The 22,176-nt window shown below is 36.7% G+C and overlaps 1 protein-coding gene across 6 annotated transcripts in view; it reads left to right on the top strand.

Moving 5' to 3' along the window:
• The window catches only part of Jmjd1c (jumonji domain containing 1C), a 170,403-nt gene that overhangs the window by 124,448 nt on the left and 23,779 nt on the right, over positions 1-22,176 (top strand). For 4 of the 6 annotated variants that reach the window (XM_087898192.1, XM_087898194.1, XM_087898191.1 and 1 more), the window contains 10 exons: positions 2,677-2,782; positions 4,512-4,636; positions 5,270-5,413; positions 5,509-5,701; positions 6,024-7,702; positions 11,190-11,362; positions 11,717-13,896; positions 18,030-18,231; positions 20,304-20,518; positions 21,458-21,610. In XM_087898192.1, the coding sequence (XP_087754318.1) occupies positions 2,776-2,782; positions 4,512-4,636; positions 5,270-5,413; positions 5,509-5,701; positions 6,024-7,702; positions 11,190-11,362; positions 11,717-13,896; positions 18,030-18,231; positions 20,304-20,518; positions 21,458-21,610 (5,071 nt within the window). In that variant the 5' untranslated portion in view covers positions 2,677-2,775. Of the gene's footprint in view, positions 1-2,676; positions 2,783-4,511; positions 4,637-5,269; positions 5,418-5,508; positions 5,702-6,023; positions 7,703-11,189; positions 11,363-11,716; positions 13,897-18,029; positions 18,232-20,303; positions 20,519-21,457; positions 21,611-22,176 lie in introns of those variants that run through there. The other 2 variants (XM_087898195.1, XM_087898196.1) reach the window with 2 other exon arrangements.

A 22,176-nucleotide genomic window follows, 5' to 3' on the forward strand; every position in this document is an offset into this window, starting at 1 on the left:
TAATCAGAGGCTGCAGAGATAGCTCAGCAATTAAGAGCACTAGGTGCTCTTTCAGATGACTTGGGTTCAAGTCGACCAGGCGACCCAGTGCCCTCTTCTGGTGTCTGCAGGCACCAGACCCATGTATGGTGCACAGATATACATGCATGCAACACACACGCACACACACACACACACACACACACACACACACACACACACACTGGGAAGCAGATGTTTTATGGTGTCCTAGTTTATTTTGTATCACGTAGGCAATTAGTTTGTCTCAAAGAAAGATAATACTACAAGCCTGAGACTTTAGAAATTAGAAAACATCCACTCAAGGTGCAGACCACACTGTCCTTGAAATCAAAGAGATCCACTTGTCTCTGCCTCTCAAGTGCTAGGACTTAGTGATTTCTTACATTACTACATTAAATGCCTTGTATAGATATTGATTTTGGCAGTCTCACTTAATCCCAGACTTGCGTGGAGCTCACTGTAAACCAGGCTGTCTTCGAACTCAATGCTGTAGTTGGTTTTTTCTCCTTTGTCTTTTTTTTTTTTTAACTCTTTGATTTTTGGGGGCCTGCCACCCAGCTCCCAAATAAATACATGGAGATTTATTCTTACTGTTTCTTGCCAGCTTTCTTAAATTTAGATTTATCCTACATACATACTGTCTCTGGTCTTTTACCTTTCTTTATATGTCTGTCTTTACTTACTCCATTGCTGGATGACTGACCCTTGGTGTCCTCCTCCTCCTTCTTTTCCTTTTCTTTTCTTTTTCTCTTATCCATTCTCTCTGCCTGCCAGTTCTATTTAGTTTTCTCTTTCTGCCTAGCTATTGGCCATTCAGCTCTTTATTATACCAATGAGATGTATTAGACAGACACAGTATGACAATTTTACAGAGTTAAACAAATGCAACACATCTTTGCATCATCATACAAATATTCCACAGCAGAAAAGATTGTAACACATTTTAAGCTAATACTGCACAGTACAGAGTATTTCTTCTGCCTCCATTTCCTTAGTACTTGGAATACATGGATGTGCCACCACAGCAGGTTTGATGTTGGCATGCTAGGAAAGTGCTCTACCACTTTGCTCTATTCACTACGCAGCTTCCATATTTTCTGTTTCTGTCTTAGTTCCTTTTCTTGTTACTGTGATACAGTGCCCTTGCAAAACTAACATAAGGGAAAGGGGGCTTATTTCTTTCTGCTCATATTCTATGGCAGGGAAGCCAGCGTGCTTGAAACAGCTGCTCACATCACTTTCATAATCAGGAATAGAGAACGAAGGGTATATGTTACTCTTCAGTTCACTTTCTCCATTTAATACAATCCAAGATCCAGACAGTCATATGGTACCCAGGACAGGGAGCTGATTTTATTTTTTCCTTTATTAATGCAGTCAAGATAAGTGCCCCAGGCATGCCCAGAGACCACTCTCCAGGTAGATCATCTGTCAGGGTGACAGTAGTAACTCCTACTCTTCTTGGAAGAGTTTAATTCCTAGGAGTTATAACTGACATTAAACAAGATATAGCTTATAGAAAGGGGGTGGTCATCAAGAGTGTTCTTTAATACTCGAGTGACCTGCTTTTTGGAAAAAATAAATATATATTACATTAGCAAAAATGAAAATCTTATATATAATTTAATTGATGTTTTTATAAGATGAAAAGTATTGTAGGTTTTTTAATAAAACAGATGATGGTGGTACACGCCTTTAATCCCAACAGTAGAGTCAGTTCTCTGTGAGTTCAAGGCCAGCTCCAAAACTATATAGAGAAACCCTGTCTTGAAAAAAGAATTTTTTTTATTATTATGTAGTGTGTGTGTGTGTGTGTGTGTGTGTGTGTGTGTGTGTGTGTGTGTGTGTGTTTGCTTGCCTGCCTACCTACTTGCCTGTCTGTCCTGCATTCCTTATGCTCTGTAAGATCAAAAAAGGACTTTGACCCCTTGGAATGTAGTTGCAGGTGGTTGCAAGCTGCCTTGTGGGTGCTGGGAGTCAAACCTGGTCTTCTACAAGAACCAAGTGCCTAGTCATCTCTCCAGCTTTCACTTTTCCCCCTTTCTGCTTCCTTCTTCCTTCTCAACTGTGCAGACCCATTTGGCCTAGACCTTGGAACTATCCTTCTGCCGTAGCCTTCTAAGTGCTAGAATTGTGTGATTTACTATGTCTGATTTTTGCTTGCTTCTGAGACTGGGTATCTGATCGTTCTGTCTAGCTTTAAACGTTTTAACCTCTTGTTTCCTCTTGGGTGTTGGAATCTCATGTATGACCACCATTACTGCAAGAATTGAATGTTTTATGAAAAAATAGTATCATTACTTTATAAAGGCTTATAAAAGTCTATCAAGATAAATGGCAGATACTAGAAACTGCCTTATAAATAAGGAAATTGATAAACAGAAATTTGAACTTTAGACAGTCTTAATAAAGAGATTCACAGTACCAATTTTTGTTATTTGGTGTGACTTTTGAATATGTGGTAGTAATTATCAAGGATCAAATTTCACTGTAGAATAATATGCTGTATTGTTTTAGTTGCTAAGGAAACTAGCTTATGAGTTTATGCTTTTATATTAAGGAATTGCTAATGTGCTTAGAACATAGAGACACTAAGTTCTAGCACTGTTGTTGACAAAGTGTGATGGGCTATTCTCTTTTCTTTTGTAATTTCAGGACGACATTGACAGCCTAAAGCCTGTACTCAGGGACAACCCACAGCTGCATGCAGAAGTGAAAGTCTGGGTGAAGGAACAGAAGGTTCAGGAGATTTTTATGCAAGGTACCTATTTTGAAGTTACACATCATTTTTGAAAATAATCCAACTTATTTTCTATTTGATTGCTCAATTTTCTGCAATCTAATAGTTTTAAATGCAAGTAATATGACAGAATAATCGACAAACCATAGACATTTTGATAAAGTTCATATTTTCACTGATTTATTTACTGTACATGAAATTAAAGCTACACAGTTTTTTGGTTGATAGGGAAATTTCCATAATGTGGTGTCTTCTTCCTGGAGAAAGTATTGTTTTCAGTGGAGTGCTGCTGCCCAAAGTCTTAACTGATCTCCTTTGAAGAATGCTGTTAGTATCTGATAAGTGTCTGTGTACCTTCAACAGCATTTACCACAGTACAGCTTCAGTTCTCTTTCCTTTGTTTAATAAGTTACAGGGTTGTCTATTAACATGTGATTTTTTTCAAATAAGAGCTGCTTTGTAATTCCTAGTAATGTGTTTCAATGGCAGTAAAATCCTATAATAGATTATAAGGATCTCATGAAATTGAACTGAAGCTAAGATTATGTCTTGGACTATTGATAGGCTGTTGAATGCAAAGAATACAATTTTGTTGTTAAGTTCCCATAATTATCTCAGTCTCTGAAATTCATGCAGTTCTTTAATTCCATTACTTTTGAGTAATTTTGAGACCAGCCCGGTCTACATATTAAGTTCCACGACAGTCAGCACTTCATAGTGGGACCCTGTCTCAAAAATAAGAAAAACCAACCAAACAAAAATTCCTGTCATTAAGTATTAATAAGCAGTGTTCTTGAAGATGTAACTGTTTTGTTTTGTGTTCTTATGTACACTATCAGATCATCTGGGTGTTAAACACTTAGTGTAGAGTGCTCTTTAAGCTTTCCTCAGAGAGACTTTCGACATAAAACTAAATAAATAAGCTGGACTTCATTTGTCTCCTAGCCAGTCATGATCAGACCTCTGCTAATCATGTCCTGTCCATGTCATCACCTTTATTCCATCCAGTTTTTTATTTTTAAATGAAGCTTCCATACTGTTGCTATCCTGGGGTGGGTTGGGGAACAGTTTCTTATTATCAAATGCAAAAAGGGAGATTCCAAATTCCATGTGTTTAGTAATGTTATTTAAAGAGATTTTTAAAATATTTTTTAAAATTAAGAGATCAGTTGTGGTTAGATGATGTTTCTGTCTGTTTTTACTGTCCCTTCATACTTTATAGTTTGATGATATAACCAAGTTAATTTTTTTAAAATAACTTTTTATTTACTTGCATCCTTAGGGAAGAAAAGAGTAAAATATTAATATCCCTATTTATCTTTGGCTGACTCCAGATTGTATTCAGTTTGGGGTATAAGACCATTGTTTTACAACTCAGCCTTTTCCAGCTGTACCGTTAATCAAGTTGTAAATTACTTTCCCATTTCAGGCATAAACTCATTTTTCCAAAACTGGTTAACTAGTTTTACACCCTTACCAAACTGTAGACCACTGTGGCTTTACATTGTGTTTATGATTGCAAAAATATTGTATATGTAACAGTGTCTATAATGATTCATGTTCTGAGATAAAAGATATTTGTCTTCCAAGACATTTTTAAAACTGATTAAGTTTTAACTTATCTGTCACAGAGCATTATTGCTTTTAAAAGGTAATTCCTATGTATACCTAAATGGGAAATGTCTTCATTTAAGATATCCCTTTTGTTTTTTGTTTTTTTTTTGTTTTGTTTTGTTTTTTGTTTTTTAAGGTCCTTATTCTTTAAATGGATACAGAGTGAGAGTATATAGACAAGACTCTGCCACCCAGTGGTTTACTGGCATAATTACTCATCATGATCTCTTCACCCGCACCATGATCGTTATGAATGATCAGGTAAATCATTACAATTTTGGTGCTGGGGATCAAACTCAGGGCTTTGCACATATTAAATACACCTTCTGTGTGTTGAGTGCATGCTACTCCTAACCCCCAACCCCAGCTTCTCAATTCTTTGAAAAAGATATTTTAATAGGGTAGTAAAGACTATACCAGGTTTCTAATCATATAACCCTAATAAAGTTTAAATGTATATGATGTTATATAGAAACCACATTAGATCAGGAAGTGATGGTGATGGATTCATTTCAGTACTGACAAAAATTGGTCCCTAATTGATTAGTCTTTTTTCTTCCAAATTTAGACTTAACTTTCTTAAACCTTCAGTTTTTCCTTCTCTCTAATAACAAATATTTCCCAAGTAGTTTCTTTTATATTTTCAAAATAGATCGTTCTCACATTACATTTCATTGTTGATATTTCAACATAATTTTAAGGATTATGATGAATGTAAAAGGGAAAAGGTAATTTTATCTTTTGCAATTAAAATTGGTTATGTAAGCAGGTGGTATCTTACCAATTTGAATTCCAAAATTGATTTGTAAATACTTCAACTAAGTAAAAAAAATTGTACTAATGTTGTGCTGGTCAGTTTATTAGAGTTAATGTTTGTTTTGTGTCGTGGATTAGGTACTAGAACCACAGAATGTCGATCCTTCTATGGTTCAAATGACCTTTCTAGATGATGTCGTTCACTCTTTGTTAAAAGGTGAAAATATTGGCATTACATCACGACGCAGGTCTCGTGCCACTCATAATACCAACACTGTTCACGTATGTATGTTATTAGTAATGGAGTTTTATAAAATACTTTTCCTTACACAATTCAAAATCAAATCGTAATATAATCATTGTTTATTTATTTTTAGGGTCATTATACACGTGCTCAAGCCAATAGTCCCAGACCAGCAATGAACTCTCAAGCTGCTGTACCAAAACAGAACACACACCAGCAACAGCAACAAAGAAATATTCGTCCAAATAAGAGAAAGGGCTCAGATAGCAGTATACCTGATGAAGAGAAGATGAAGGAAGAAAAATATGATTATATATCACGAGGAGGTAGGCAACACTTTTTAAGAAAAAAGGATATTAAGATATTCTTTTCAAACTATTACTTGAGAGGACGGGGTGGGGGTTAAAAAGTGACTTTGAACAAGAAACAGACAAGGTCTCACTGTACATCCCTGACTGTCTTGAAACTCACTGACCAGGCTGGTGTCAGACTCAGAGAGATCTGTGTGATGAGTGCTTGTAGTAAAGGCATGTGGCCGTCATGTTGGCTGAAGCTGCACTGTTTTCTAAGGGTATGTGCATAATTAAAACTACATTAAAATGTGCTCGTTGATCATGAAAAATAAAACTCTTCTTTCTCATCTCACAGAAAATCCTAAAAGTAAAAGCAAACATGTGGTGAGTAAAAGAAGGAAGCCTGAGGAGGAGGAGAAGAGAGCTAACATAAAGAGGTTTCGGACTGACAACGCTTCAGATGTTTCTGAGAGCAGTGACTCAGAAAATTCAAATAAGAGAGTAAGTGAGAATTCCTCTGAGCACACACCAGAGCATGAGCTGAAAACTAAAGTCACCTCAAAGGTAAATGGAGCAGAGGGAAAATCCCAGATTGTTGAGAAGACAGGAGGAGAGACCTTAATGGACACTCAGCCTCCCTGGGATCAGGTGCAAGAAGATAAAACCCATGAAGAAGGGGAGAAGCTGAAGTCCACGGACAGCCACCTTCAAGAAAAAATGACTCTTCGTTCATCAGAGCAGGCCACAGTTGCTGACCATAATCCTAATGATTCAGTTCTTCAAGAATGCAATATGGAAAACACACACACAGTGGAATTATTACCAAAGGAAAAGTTAGTATCCAGAACACCGACACCCAAATGTGCTGTGGATATCAAAAATGACATCCATCCAGAGAGGGTGGCTCAGGAAAACCCAAATACGTTTGGCCTCCAGACACTTGAGAACATGGATCCTAATGGCAGTGATTCTAAACATTCTAATACTAAATACCTAGAAACAGCAAAGCAAGATTCTGACCAAAGCTGGGTCAGTGATATAGTGAAAGTGGATTTAACTCAATCAAGTATTTTAAATACTTCTTCAGGAAATGATCACCGAGATGTGGATAAAGAGAGAAATCACTATGTCTCCTATATGTCTTCATTAAGTACAGTTTCTGTCACAGAGGATCAGCTACGTAAGAGAAGTCCACCCCCAGAAACTATAAAATCTAAACTAACTACTTCAGTAGATACTCAGAAGACAAAATCCAATTCTTCTCCTGAAGTTGTTAAACCCAAGATTACTCATTCTCCTGATTCTATTAAGTCTAAGGCTCCTTATGTGAATAATCAAGCTATTGGTGAAAGAAGGCTGGCAAGTAAAATAGAACATGAGTTATCCAGATGTACTTTTCACCCAGTTCCTACTCGAAGTGGTGCTCTGGAAACTACGAAGAGCCCTCTAATCATTGACAAAAACGAGCACTTCACAGTTTATAGGGATCCAGCTCTTATTGGATCAGAAACAGGAACTAATCACATTTCACCATTTTTGAGCCAGCATCATTTCCCTCTTCCTTCGTCATCCCATAGAACCTGTTTAAACCCAGGTACCCATCACCCTGCCTTAACACCAGGATCCCACTTACTAGCTGGATCATCTAGTCAAGCTCCATTACCTACCCTTAACACTCACCCTCTCACTAGTGGTCCACACCATTCTGTCCATCACCCTCATTTACTTCCCACTGTGTTACCTGGAGTGCCTACTGCCTCCTTACTTGGTGGCCACCCACGCCTAGAGAGTGCGCATGCCAGCAGCTTGAGCCATTTAGCGCTAGCACACCAGCAGCAGCAACAGTTGTTACAACACCAGTCACCTCATCTTCTCGGACAAGCCCATCCTTCTGCTTCATATAATCAGCTTGGACTTTATCCAATTATTTGGCAATATCCAAATGGAGCACATGCATACTCAGGACTTGGTCTACCTTCTTCTAAGTGGGTTCACCCAGAAAATGCAGTTAATACTGAAGCTTCATTAAGGAGGGTAAGTGACACTGTTGTTTGCCGCAGAACATTATTGATTTGTTAATTAGCCTCTATAGGTATTTTAAAACTATTACAGATATTCAGTTGGTTATCTTTGCAGATGATTATTAACCTCACCAGCTTTAACTTTTTTCAAGATAGGGTTTCTCTGTAACTTTGGAGCCTGTCCTGGAACTAGCTTTTGTAGACCAGGCTGGCCTCAAACCCACAGAGATCCTCCTGCCTCTGCCTCCTGAATGCTGGGATTAAAGGCCTGTGCCACCAACACCTGGCTAACATTTTTAGATCATAGTATCTATTAGACTTTGATTTTTGGTGTATATGTTAGTAGTGAAATTAGAGGCTTAAAATTTATGTGTTTAAGTTTTTTTTTAAGAAAATATACATTAGTAAATTTTTCTTTAAATGAAATTATATTAGCCCTTGGATTATGTTCACTGGCTATTTCAAAGTATGACTTAAAGTGCCTTTTGTGCTTACTGCCATTTAAAGTTAGAGATTCCTAGTATTTGGCAAAGTTGTCAGTACGTAAATTGGAGAAGGTTGGGACTCACACTATTTCATGCAATTTTCTTTTACCAGCAAATGGCTGTGCACTAATAACAGTTCCACATAATCAAGAAAGTAAATGATTAGCTAGTCTTGTTAAACTCCTGCCATGAGGCAACATTGGCCTTTGTGCTGCCCAGCATACTCTTTAAGTCCCTCAGGACTGTCTTAAATACCACCTTGCTTGTGGTAAAAGCAGCATTAAATTTATTATTTTCAAGCTCTCAATTCAGTAAGTAGTGTCACGTTTTTCAATCTTTTACATTTATTTATTTATTTATTCATCCATCTATCCACCCACCCGTCCTGTGAGATGGTAAGCCATCAAGTGGAGTTCAAAGGACAATTTATTGTGGGTGTTGGCTCTCTTTCTGCCATGTGGCATCTGGGGATCTAACTCAAGTTGCCAGGCATGAGGGTAGGTTTCCTGCAGAGCCACTAAACAGCATAGGTAGCTACATGTTTACCTTCAGGTTCTATGTTTTTTCTGTTTTTGACACTTCATATAAGTAGATTCACTTAATATTTTTCTTCTTATCTGTCTTACTTTGTTTAATATGACCTTGAGGTTTATCCATATTGACACATGAGATGGGTGCCCTTTTTATTTTATTTTTTTGTTTGGTTTTTTAGGACAGGGTTTCTTTAACAGTCCTGGCTCTCCTGGAACTCAACCCCCTCTGCCTCTCCAAGTGCTGAGACTAAAGGTGTGTGCCTCCACTGCACAACTATTAGATGGCCTTTTTAAAGGTACCATTCTATTTTATTTTGTGTGAACATAGGTAGGCAAAGCATTCATTCATTCATTCTTTCATTCATTCATGCTGGGACCCTATCCATGCTAGTCAAGGGCTCTCCCACTAAGTCTGCCACATTTTCTTTATCCACTCTTTATTAGTGGACACTTGAGTTATTTTCACTACTTAGCTTTTAAGAATAGTGCTGCCATGAAGATGGGATGTAATTAACACTTTCCGTGCCATGTTCTGGGCAAGATCCAAAATATGTTGGGAGTCATTTGGTGCTTGATTTCTCATTTATTTTAGGATTAGTATTATGTATACTTTGCATTGCATTGGAAATGACAGTAGACATGGGTATGGTTGTCGTCATGGTGTCAAAGGTTGTTTAGAAAAGCTGTTGTAATTTTAGGTGGCAGTAATGAGGTCACCAAACTCATTAATCCCAAGTTATAATGGTTGATGATAGTGAGGGACAGCAACTAAGCAGTTGTCAGTCTAATAATCTTGAAAGGTATTTCCTGTGGTTTATTCTCTGTAATGCTTCTTTAGTTTGCCTTCATATGAGCTTTAGGTTCCTTTAGTGTAATTAATAGTGACTGTTAGAGTTAGGTTCTGTTCCAACACTGTCACAGTTAGTATTGGTAAGATTTTGATTCTAGAGTTGTGTTTCCATAATCACAAGTATGGCTGTCTTGATTTTGCTTCTGAGATGGGATTCATATTCTATTTGCATCTTTGATTCATGTATTCTATTAAGTCCTATTAAAATGTAAAAATTACATAACCTAATTCAAGGAAGATCACTAACCACATTTTTCACTTAGAATTTAAAGCAAGCCTGGTGATCCATGTGCCCATTGCACTCACACTTCACTCTTGTGTGTGTTATAAATAGTTAGAACGGCACAAGTAGGCTAGAAGAACACAGAATCCAAGAGGCAACAGATGAGTTTGACTCTTCTTCCATAAATTCCAAACTCTGTAAAACAGATCTAAGGACTTTACAAACTGTTCATAAAACCATAAAATATGTAATGCTAGTCAGGTTTTTATTTATTTATGTAAATTATAGTGCAAAGGTGTAAACTAATATAACATTTTAAGCAAAAGAAAGATCTCTTAACATGTCTGTGATTAGGTGATGAGACAGTGTAAGCTGAAACCGCTAGGTCAGGAAGTAACTTTTTCATAAGGCAGAAGCTCCCATCACTGTCACAATACTGTGACTCCAGACTTCTGAGTCTTGTATAATTACGACCTTCTCTGTCATTTTATATTTAGTATTCTGTCTGTGCATCATTATGCATTATTCTCTTGTGAGATTTAGAGCTATAGCTTACTTTTAAGCTATCTTTATGATACATGCTACCCTTATGTTATTGTTGTGAGTTAAAAGATTGATTCCTTTTAGTCAAAATAACGATGGTTTGAATTTTCCTGGTATATTACTCACCCTGATGACAGGTTTACAAAGTTATATTGGGTCACAGTATAGAAAATAGCTTTTAAACATGTAATCAGATGTATGGTATATAATGTGTAAGTTGCTGTCACCGTATAAACACCAACTTACCAGACAGGCAACATACTATCATGGAAAACTGTGTTATGCTTCCATACCTCCAACTATAGTGGACTAACGGTATCAAGCTAATAGAATACAGTGGAAGACATTTAGGCCTTAAATGTAATGTTCTGGGAGTTATGCAGAAACTCTTACAGAGTTTTTATTCTATGGAAAAATTGACAGACAAACTTGATTATAATTTCTGCTTCTAGTAGAATAATGTTTTAGAGCTAACATTCTCGTTTTTCTGTGAACAGCAAATTCTTCTGTTTGGATTATAGGAAGTCAGAATTAGGTCAGTGAACATCATTTACAGTCAACTGATGGTAGTTTTAATATCTGCTTTTCTTGAAGGAATATTTCTCGATGTTACTAGTTTAATGCTAATTAGTTTTCAACAGAATATGGAAAGTTTGTATGATTAATGTTGGCTAAAGAATTGAATATTTCTCACCTGATTCCTTTTCAAAAATGTCAGGCTTCACATAGAAATGCAGCGCTCAGAAGTCCTTCTATGAAACTGAGTACTGGGATCAAGCACATGACACCATACTCAGCTCAAGAATTTAGCTTTTTTTTTTTTTAAATAACTAAAATCTAGGCCTTTTGTTTTTGTTTTTTCATAGAATTCTCCCAGTCCTTGGTTACATCAACCTACTCCTGTGACCTCAACAGATGGTATTGGATTACTTAGTCACATTCCTGTCAGACCTTCTAGTGCAGAGCCTCATCGACCTCATAAAATGACAGTGCATTCCAGTCCACCAGTGGCAAAAACCTTAGTAGATCACCACAAAGAGTAAGTTCACCAATGTTTAAAACTTAACAAAATGGTTTTGACTATTATGAGTTTTTTTAATTCACTTTTTAGATAGTTTATTTAAAACTGCTGTAAAACTAGACTTTAAAGAGATAATTTTCATTTTGTTTTGGCTTGTTCAATTAGTCTACCAATAAACTCATGCAATCCTGCCTCTGCCTTCCAAGTAGTCCACCATATGGGGCTGTGTTCTTTTCATACTGGTCTACCTTCCAATTTTAAAGAATGAACAAAGCTGTTTGCTTTCATAATAGAATAACATTTGATTAAAAACTTTCTTGTGTTTTGTATGAAAAAGTGATTATAGAAATCTTTTCTGTATTTTCTTTGTAGAGAATTGGAGAGGAAATCTTTCATGGAACCATTGCGGTGTAATACATCCACATCAGTGAAAAGTGACCTGGATCTTAATAGGTCACAGGGAGGAAAGGATTGTCACTTGCATAGGCATTTTGTGGGTCCAAGGCCACCTCAGGAGACTGGAGAGAGACTGAGCAAATACAAGGAGGAGCATCGTCGGATTCTTCAAGAGAGTATTGATGTTGCCCCTTTCACAACCAAAATCAAGGGGCCTGAGGTTGAAAGAGAGAATTACTCCAGGGTAGCACCATCATCTTCTAGTCCTAAAAGCCATGCCATCAAACAAGATAAAGATGTGGAACGCTCAGTATCAGAGCTTTATAAGATGAAGCACTCAGTGCCTCAGAGTTTGCCCCAAAGCAACTATTTCACTACATTATCTAATAGTGTGGTCAATGAGCCACCAAGGTCCTACCCATCCAAAGAAGTTTCAAATATTTACACTGAAAAACAGAATAATAACCTTTCTACAGCAGCCAATCCGCAATCTCTTTCATTTATACCATCTCTTTCAAAGCCTCCACCTTTGATTAAACACCAACCAGAAACTGAAACTTTAGTAAGCAAGATACCAGACCATCTTCCCCATCAGATTGCATCTCACTCAGTAACAACGTTCAGAAGTGATTGTAGAAGTCCCACCCATTTGACTGTGTCTTCTACAAATGCACTTCGTAGTATGCCTGCTTTGCATAGGGCACCAGTATTCCACCCACCAATCCATCACAGTTTGGAAAGAAAGGAAAGTAGCTACAGTAGCCTTTCCCCTCCAACTCTGACCCCAGTGATGCCGGTAAACGCTGGCACCAAAGTTCAAGAATCCCAGAAGCCTCCAACTCTAATTCCTGAGCCAAAAGACTCCCAAGCAAATTTTAAGAGTTCTTCTGATCAGAATTTAACAGAAATGTGGAAATCTAACAACAACCTCAGCAAGGAGAAAGCCGAGTGGCCTGTGGAAAAAAGCAATGGAAAGTCGCAGGCTGCCATGGCATCTGTCATTGTCCGTCCACCATCTAGTACAAAAGTTGATAGTGTCCCATCAATACCATTAGCTTCCAAAGATAGAGTTTGTGAAAGATCTTCATCTGGGGCAAGTAAAACAGATTACCTCAAACCAGAATCCGGAGAGACTGGAAGAGTCATTCTGCCAAATGTGAATTTAGAGAATGCTCATGTGAAATCTGAAAAAAATGTTGAGGCTGTCTCCCAGGGCAGTGTTCCTGTATCAGTCATGTCTGCTGTAAATGTGGTCTGTAATACCAAAACAGATGTATTCACATCTGCTGCCACTACCACCAGTGTTTCCAGCTTGGGTGGTGCAGAAACAGTTTATTCTTTATCAAATACCATTTTGGCCTCTACATCTTTAGAATGCACTTCTTCAAAAAGTGTAACTCAAGCAGTGGCCCAAACAAAGGAATGCAAAGTCAGCACCACGGGGCCAGTCACTGTGGCCTGTAGTAAGACAGGGAGTAGTGGTCAGCCTAGCTCTGGCTTCTCAGGCACAACTGATTTTATTCATTTAAAAAAGCACAAGGCAGCATTGGCTGCAGCTCAGTATAAAAATAGTAATGTCAGTGAGGCTGAACTTAATACTGTGAGAAATCAGACAGCAGCAGTCTCTTTTCCCCTGGATAGCACCATGATTTGTGGTGCAAGTAACAAAGCAATCTCTGTAGGAAATGGGCCAGCAGCCCAGACCAGTCAGCCCAACTACCACACTAAACTGAAGAAGGCCTGGCTCACCAGACATTCAGAAGAAGATAAAAATACTAACAAAGTGGAAAATTCAGGGAATTCTGTATCAGAAATTATTAAGCCATGTTCTGTCAATTTAATAGCTTCTACATCTAATGATATACAAAATAGTGTAGATAGCAGAGTCACAGGAGATAAGTATGGAAGAGATGATAAAGCCAGCAGGAGAAAAACCAAAAGAACTTACGAGTCTGGCTCTGAAAGTGGAGACTCAGATGAAAGTGAGAGCAAGTCAGAGCAAAGGACTAAACGGCAGCCTAAGCCAACTTATAAAAAGAAGCAGAACGATCTGCAGAGAAGGAAAGGCGAGATTGAAGAAGACTTGAAACCGAATGGCGTTCTCAGCAGGAGTGCCAAGGAGAAAAGTAAGCTGAAGTTGCAGAGCAGTAATAGCGGTGAGTAATTATGTTTGTTTATCACAGTTAAAATGGGCTTTAACTGTGTGTTCTTGCAGTAATGATGTGGCTCCGTAGGTCTTGTTTTTAAACTTCATTTCTGCGTTTCCTATGTGTCCTGCAAAAGGAATAGAGAGAAGACTTAGATCTCCAGTTTTAAGAGATGTTTTTCCTGGCAGTTGTCGTAGGTGATGCATGCAATCCAATGTGTAATTTAGGAATTGCTCATAATGTTTGATTTTTCTCAGACATGCCAAAATATATCTTTGATTATTACACTACAAAAATGTACTCCTGATAATAAACTGCTTAGCTGTGGCATAACTTAGAAAGTAATTCGTACTTAGCCTGTGCACACAGTACTTAGTAGTAGTGAGAATGTGGAAATTCCCATTGGTAACAGTGGGTAAAGTTAAAAATAGAAACTTGTGATTATTCCAATAAGCACTTCCACAATAAATAATATTTGCAATAATATATAATAATAATAATCCACAATGAATTCGCCAGAATTTCGTTTCCCTTTGTGGCTACAGCTGGACAAAGTAAAGAATGCTTACTGTAATAGTCATTATAAAATGTTTCTTTATGTCTTTTGAAGTAATTTTCCTCATTTTTCTTATTTATTTGTAAATTTATTTCATAATGCAGAAATCACTTAACAGTTACACTGTATCTATGTAATCAATCACATATACAAAGCATTTGTGACAGTGTGGATTCGCAAGCAGTACTCCCATAATTGCTTGGGTGCTTGAAGCCCCCACCACCACCACCATCATTTGTGTCTGAGGTTTTCCCACATGACTTTGTGGAACCAAAGGCAAAGTGAAGTAGAGAGAAACGTGTGACTAGAATCATAGAAAAGAACAAGCTCAGCTAGATCCTGCAGTGCAAGTACAGTCAGAGGGCAGAGAGGGACTGGCAATAAAGGATACCTGCATTGGTTTAAATATCAGATTATAATGTTTCCTTTTCTTTCTCGTGTTGCTCTTTATTCCCTAAGACTAGTTCACAGAAAGCTTAGTGGCCAGCAATTGTTTTAATCCATGTATTTCTTTTGAGTTGAGTATTCAGATTTTTTTTAAGCTTCCAGAAAATAACTTTAAACGATTTGAAAATGCTTTTGAAGTTAAATTCCTAAAATTATTTTTTAATGTTTTGTTTATTCTTTTTATGTCAATACCAAATATGTATGCTTCCAAGTGATACTCTCAGATAGTGGCCAGAATGAGTGTTCAGTACCCCAGATTATAATGCAAGTCTCCTAATTTGCTGACAAATATTTAGTTTCAGACCAGGTACTTTAAATCTCATTTGTTTGAAAGTTATGTTGATTCTATTAACAGTTTATTAATTAAAAGTAGGGTTAATTTGTGTCTGACCCATCCAGAAAAATTGCTTAGCATAGAATATTTTCACAAGTAAAAGAATTTTAAAATCTGGATATATACTTCTTTGATGAAATTTGGCTTTTTTCTTCTCACCGTTTAATGGAATTGTTTTTAGTCATGATCAGCCTAAAGAATGAGTTAGACTTGCATGTTAGAGGATTTCACATGATTGTTATAATATCATACATTATATTTTTAATTATAACTAGTTATAATTAACTTGATTACAATTTTAAGCTTTATAACTAATAATATATTTTAAATACCCATACAAATAAATCTTAGTACATTATATAGGCAGCTACCATTGCTGTTGCTTTACTTAGTGTTTTGGCATATGTTGGCCTTTCATTTTAATTGATTGCCTTTCCCAAATAACTTTTACTTTATGTGCTAAAATTGTCAATAAATTTGAGTATATTCACAATATACTTATTGATGTATATAAACCATGACTCACCTACAGTCTGAATTAATTTCTGTATCCAAAAATGCATTTATGGTGTTGGTATTTGAGAAATCAATGGTTAGCATGTATTTATTTGTCTCTCATTTTTTTTCCTCCCCAGTTTTCTTCAGTAGGCAGGTGTCTGTGAATTTGTTAATAAAAACCTAGGTCTTCAAGGTTCTGACTGTTAGACAGACTGTCAAGACATTTAGAGTTAAAGGATGATGCCGTATTTTAAGCAATTGCTACTGTTAAGTTCCTAAAAGAAGTTCAGTATTGTCTTGTTTGGCTTAGCATAGAAGAGTTATAGTAACAAAAGCCTTTATACTTTATTCTTTTTTTTTAAATTAAAAGGTGCCTGTTTTAGTATCACATAATTAAGAACTGCTTTCAAGTGTCTTTTAAAAAAATCATGGTACTGTTTAAATTTTTACAATGAATGTTATGGGGTTTCACATTCTAAACTGTTCTATCATCTAGAGTTAAAAGTTTATTAATTAATGTTAATTTCTAGTACAAAGAATAGAAACAGATTGCATCCAGTTTACTCTAGTGTAATCAACTTAAAAGTAAGCAAATGGTTGAAGAATTCTGACACCTTTAATAAAGTCCATAAGAAAGATCTCTCTTAATACATTGAAGGAGAAAAAAAAGATTTATTTTTATTTTATGTGTATGGGTGTTTTCCTTTCTGAATATTTGTGCACTGCATGTTTGTCTGGTTCCTGTGGATCCCAGAAAATAGCACTGGATCCCATGGAAGTAGAATTGAAGGTTGTGAACTTCCATGTGGGTGCTGGGAATTCAACCTTAGTCTTCTTGAAAAACTGCTAATGCTCTTGACCAGAGAGCCATCTCTGTAGCCCTGGAAACATCTTTATACCATGTTAGTAACTGTCATGTGTGTGCTATATATGTGAGCATATGTGTATACTGGGTTAAGCCTAATGACTTCTGGCCCTAAGCTAAAGACTAAAAAGAGGAGAATGAGAAATAAGCAGCAATCTTAAAAAGACCTTAGTACTTTAATCCAGCTTTAAACATTGCTACCTATGCGAGAGTGATTGTGTATGTGTGTATAATTACATTGTTTACACTATCAATAAGTAGATATTAGTAGGACTTCTAGACAGGAATTTTCTAGAAGACATTTCTGGTTTCAAAAGAGGAGTAGTTTGTTGGCAACAAAGCTTGCTCTTATATGGCTACCTTAGATTTTTAGAGGTAGAATTATAGTTGTGTATGTACTTTGTGAATTCTCCTGGTCTGCAGCTTGCTCCTGGTATCCAGATGACTGATTGTTGTAGCTGATGCTGCTTTACTTGATAATTCATATTAATAAACAGGAACAGTGATGCTGAATGTGGTAAATAAATCTTTTACCTACAAATATTAGACTGTACTCAATTTGAGAGGTTGTTTTGTTTTTCCTGGGTTTTTTTGTTGTTGTTGTTTTGTTTTGTGGTTTTTTTTTTGTTTTTTTTTTTTTTTTAGTTTAGTTTTTTGAGACAGGGTTTCTCTGTAGCTTTGGAGCCTGTCCTAGCTCTTGTAAACCAGGCTGGCCTCGAACTCATAGAGATCCACCTGCCTCCGCCTTCCGAATGCTGGGATTAAAGGCGTGTGCCACCACCGCCCGGCTTGTTTTTCTTTTTTACACTTGAGAAGGGATCTCACTGTGTTTGCAAAGGTTGCCTTCACACCTGCGCTTTAGAATACTCCTAATGGGGACCTGTTTGATTGCTTTGTGTGTTCATTTTATTTTTTAATTATTTCCAGTTCATATTATGGACCTTTTCTCTCTTTCTTCAAACCTTGTTTTTTTGTTTTTTTTTCAAAAGATACTATTCTCATCGATATTGATGTCAAATACAATTTTCTTGTCACAAACTAAAGATGGTGACTGTTTTTTTGGTGATGGTAGTGTATTTTTGAGACACTCACTAGATATCTCAGGCTGGCCTTGCATATGTGCTCATCCTACCCCGGCTTCCCAAGTGTGGGAGCTAGAAGCATGACCTCCACACCTGCTGACAAGCTTCTTTTAAGCTGAGTGTGTATTAGTGTGGATGGTTCTCGTGGTTGGTATTGTATTTATCTGAATATGCAGTGCTTAAAGATTTCCTGTCATCTGAGGAGAGGGTGTGCTGCATTCCTTCCCTGTCTGGTTATAATGGGTGAGCAGTTGTTCATCAGGTAACTGAAATTGAGTGTAATCAACTAGGATTTAATCCCAAGGAGTATTCCTTTTTGTAAAATAGAATCCTGCTAATGATTTCCTTCTAATGTTACAGCTGGTATTCCTCGTTCAGTGCTGAAAGACTGGCGAAAAGTCAAAAAGCTGAAGCAAACTGGAGAATCCTTTTTGCAAGATGACTCTTGCTGTGAAATAGGGCCCAATTTACAAAAGTGCCGAGAATGTAGACTTATTCGTAGTAAAAAAGGAGAAGAATCAACTCACTCACCAGTGTTTTGTAGATTTTACTACTTTAGAAGGTAAGTCAAAATACAGGAAGTGGCAGGGTAAGAGTATTGGAAATTGTACTGGAATTTTAAGAGCCCCTTTTCTGGATCTGGGCGTGTGTCTTAGTTCTGACCTAGTATGAACAGTGCTGGTCATGCTGCGCTGTGACGCCACTGACTGTAGCCTTGTCACTATGTCCTGCATCGTCCTTTTGAAAGATTAATTCTTCCTTATCAGAAATATTAGCGTTTTTTTTCTAAAAGTGGCAAGAAAATATCCAGTTCTTGATTTTAAAAATTTCTTTAAAAGGTATTTGTTTTTGCCAAAATAGTTTGACATATTACTTTAAGTAAACGTTGTTGTCTGTGAATGCAGATAAAAACTTGTCTTGGCTATGAAAACATGTCATTGTCTTCTTACATAGGAGCATTCATAACTTTTGTTAAATATACATGTTATAGCTAATGTCCTGGGAGGTGGTGGCGCATGCCTTTAATCCCAGCACTTGGGAGGCAGAGGCAGGCAGATCTCTGTGAGTTCAGGGCCAGCCTGGGCTACCAAGTGAGTTCCAGGACAGGCTCCAAAGCTACACAGAGAAAGCCTGACTCTAAAAACAAAGACCAAAACAAAACATATTATAGCTAATGTATACTGTCATAGTTATCAAGTTTGATAGTAGAATATAAAAATCATTTATAGATTATGAGTCTAATAAAATTAGTATATTAATTATATAAAATTAATATAATTATAATTAATATTATTAGTTTAATATAAATATTGCTAAGTACTTTAAATGTAAAATCTTATTCATAGACTTGATTAAAAAACAGAGATCTAGGTAATCCCACCAGTGAAAACTCCCATTCTAAAATCTGTTGTTCTTGTTCTTGAATATCATCTTTGGTCCTTGTGCCTTTGTGAAGTTTATAACCTGTCAAGGATTACAGCAAAGCTATTTGATTTGAAAATGTATGGATACTTAACGAAAGTTAAAGAGATAAGGTAGTTAGTTGCACACAGTCCTTACTGTAGGTTCCACAGATGTATCAGAGGCAGTCTGATCTCTGTGGGTTTCAGTCCAACCTGGGCTATGTAGAGAGACATTATCTTAAAAAAACAAAACAAAAGCCATACATTTTTTTTTTCTTTCCACTTTAGTTCGGAGTCTGTGGCCAACAGTCCCTAAAGGCAAGACAGACTAGGAAGATGTTACAGTTACAGGAAGTGGTGCTCAGACAAGTGTGGAAGAAATTGCAGTGGTGTCAAGGGAGTAGTTTTGAGGAAGGCGAGAAAGAAATATTCTGATAAAGACAAAGCTGGTTGACAATAATTCAAATAACCTAAAATCAGTGATGCTTATCAGAGAAGGGGAATAAGGGTTTTGAATTTTAAGGCTGGTATAGCAAGTTTGATGCTAGCCTGGACTCTGAGACCTTATCTCAAAAACTAAACTTCTCACTAAAGTAAAAAGCCGTGTATGATGCTAAACTAAAAATTCCAAGATGATTAAAGACATTTTTAACTTTCTCAATTTTAGACTAAAAAAGGATAGTTGAAAAATAACACATCAGGCAGGCATGGTGGTGCATACTTATAATTCCAGAACTCAGGAAGCTTTCATAGGAAAATTGGTGCTGCTTCAAGGCCAGGGTAGATTGCAATGTGTATCATTGTGTAGGTGGGAAAGAGAAAGCAAAAAATAAAAATACTGCTTTGATAACATTGGGCAGACATATTGGCTCTCTTACTCATATACTGCTTGGACAGTGTTCCAACAGTTAACGGCTGACTGTAGTTACCTAATAATAAATGGTTGGTGTTGCCCTATTGAAAGTTGGAAATCAGGCCATTGTGCCTGCTGGATAATTTCTGTACCGGTGAGCTTTAGATTCCCTAACCCTTACCTCTTGAAATAATGTAAAGTCAGTTCTACTTACCATGCCACTAAATAGTGCCTGAGGCTTGTAATTGATTAATAACTTACGTACTTGTAAGAAACCATTCTATTTCATGGTTTTAAATTATAACATATTTATAATGTAGAAGCATAAAAGTTACTTCTAATCTTAATATCTAATGCTTTTATGTTTTATTGTTTCAGATTGTCATTTAGTAAGAATGGAGTAGTCAGGATAGATGGTTTCTCTTCTCCTGACCAATATGATGATGAAGCCATGAGTTTATGGACACATGAAAATTATGAAGATGATGAAATAGATGTTGAAACCTCTAAATATATCTTGGATATAATAGGTGATAAGTTCTGTCAATTAGTAACATCTGAGAAAACAGCTTTGTCCTGGGTGAAAAAAGATGGTAAGGAAGTTAATATACACTCTACAGATTTCCTTTAAAGAATTCTCTCTGTATGTGTTCAGTCTGTAAGTCCCGTCTTACCTAATTTTATTGGTATTTGAGCTGTGTTAATGCCACCTCTTACATACTTGAGATACAGATTTTGAAATTGAACGGATTATTCATGAAATCACAATGTTTTCATAACTGCTACAACATGAAATAGTATGACAATGTTTTTACATGAAAAGTTTTACTGTATCATTTGTGTGTATACATTATCAGTTTTTTATATTTGAATCTCCACTTCTTGTTTAACTATAACTTTTTGCAGATAATGTCTTTAAATATCAGACCTGTAAACAGAAAAGTTAACTACCCATGTACTTGTTTACAAATTAATTACATGGATTCTGTTCACTTGAACGTAAAGCACTTGGCATATGTGTGGCGTATGCTCTCAGTGTACACTTTTTCCTCTATATTTTTCCTCCTAAAATAAGTGGATTATTTGTCAAAGTATATGTGGAAATAATTAGAAACATTGTATTTTTGTGTCATAACTGAAAAGAGGGCTATGAGTGCTTACTATCCAATGGTTAAGGCCACAGATCCCACCAGCCTTGCAGTATTACACACATGGTAGTAACCATGTTTTGGGTATAAGCCAGCCATTTAAATATTTCCTTAGGATTCTTTCTGGGTCTTCTATAGAATAGTGCTCATTTTCAAGATACCTGCTTTTGAGTATAATCCTCATACTCAACTAAGCGGAAGCAGGAGGACAGTTAGTTTGTGGCTGTCCTAAGAATAGAGAAGCAAGGATCTACTCTTGTTTTTACATTAAGATAGCTGTAGACATTATTGATTTATTGTCACATCTTTATTTTTGTTGTATTTTATCCAAAAGTGAATCAAACAACATGTTTGCCTTTAATTGCTGCCTTCTCCATATTTCAGCCAAAATTGCCTGGAAAAGAGCAGTGCGCGGTGTCCGGGAGATGTGTGATGCGTGTGAAGCAACACTGTTTAATGTCCACTGGGTCTGCCGCAAGTGTGGGTTCGTGGCTTGCTTGGATTGTTACAAGGCCAAGGAAAGGAAGAGTTCTAGAGGTTGGCACATAGCTTAATGGGATTAAGTGGAGATACTCTATTACTCATGTCCTTCCTTAGTTGTGGGTATGTTGCATTGTGGATAGTCATAACATTTGGGTAAGGAAGAGGAATTGCCTCGCTTTGGTAGTGTCTGCATTTGGAATGAAGCTCCCCATCTTCATCTTTTACCCCCTTGGTAGAGCCATTGTGAGGCAGAATTTCTTAAGTCAAAAGTTCAAATTTAGCAGAGGCCTTTTTGCTTTCATATTCCAGTTCACAGTTTCTGATATCTTTCTGAAATCTTCTAATTCAGAAGTCATTCCTGTTAGTCACAATTGAGTACTTCTACTTACCAGTCTTTAATGTTTAAACAACTTCTCAAGAATATACTACCATTAGTGCCCTTTAGCAAATCTTTTTTGTTGTTGTTGGTGGTGGTGGTTGGTTTTTGGTGTTTGGAGACAGGCTTTCTCTATGTAGTCCGGGCTGTCCTGGAACTTTCTGTAGACCAGTCTAGCCTTAAACTCAGACTTAAAACTGCCTGAGTGCTGGGATTAAAAATGGGTGCCAGCTATCCCATAAAT

This window comes from Myodes glareolus, chromosome 18, assembly GCF_982192425.1.
Source record: "Myodes glareolus chromosome 18, mMyoGla1.1, whole genome shotgun sequence".
NCBI lineage: Eukaryota > Metazoa > Chordata > Mammalia > Rodentia > Cricetidae > Myodes > Myodes glareolus.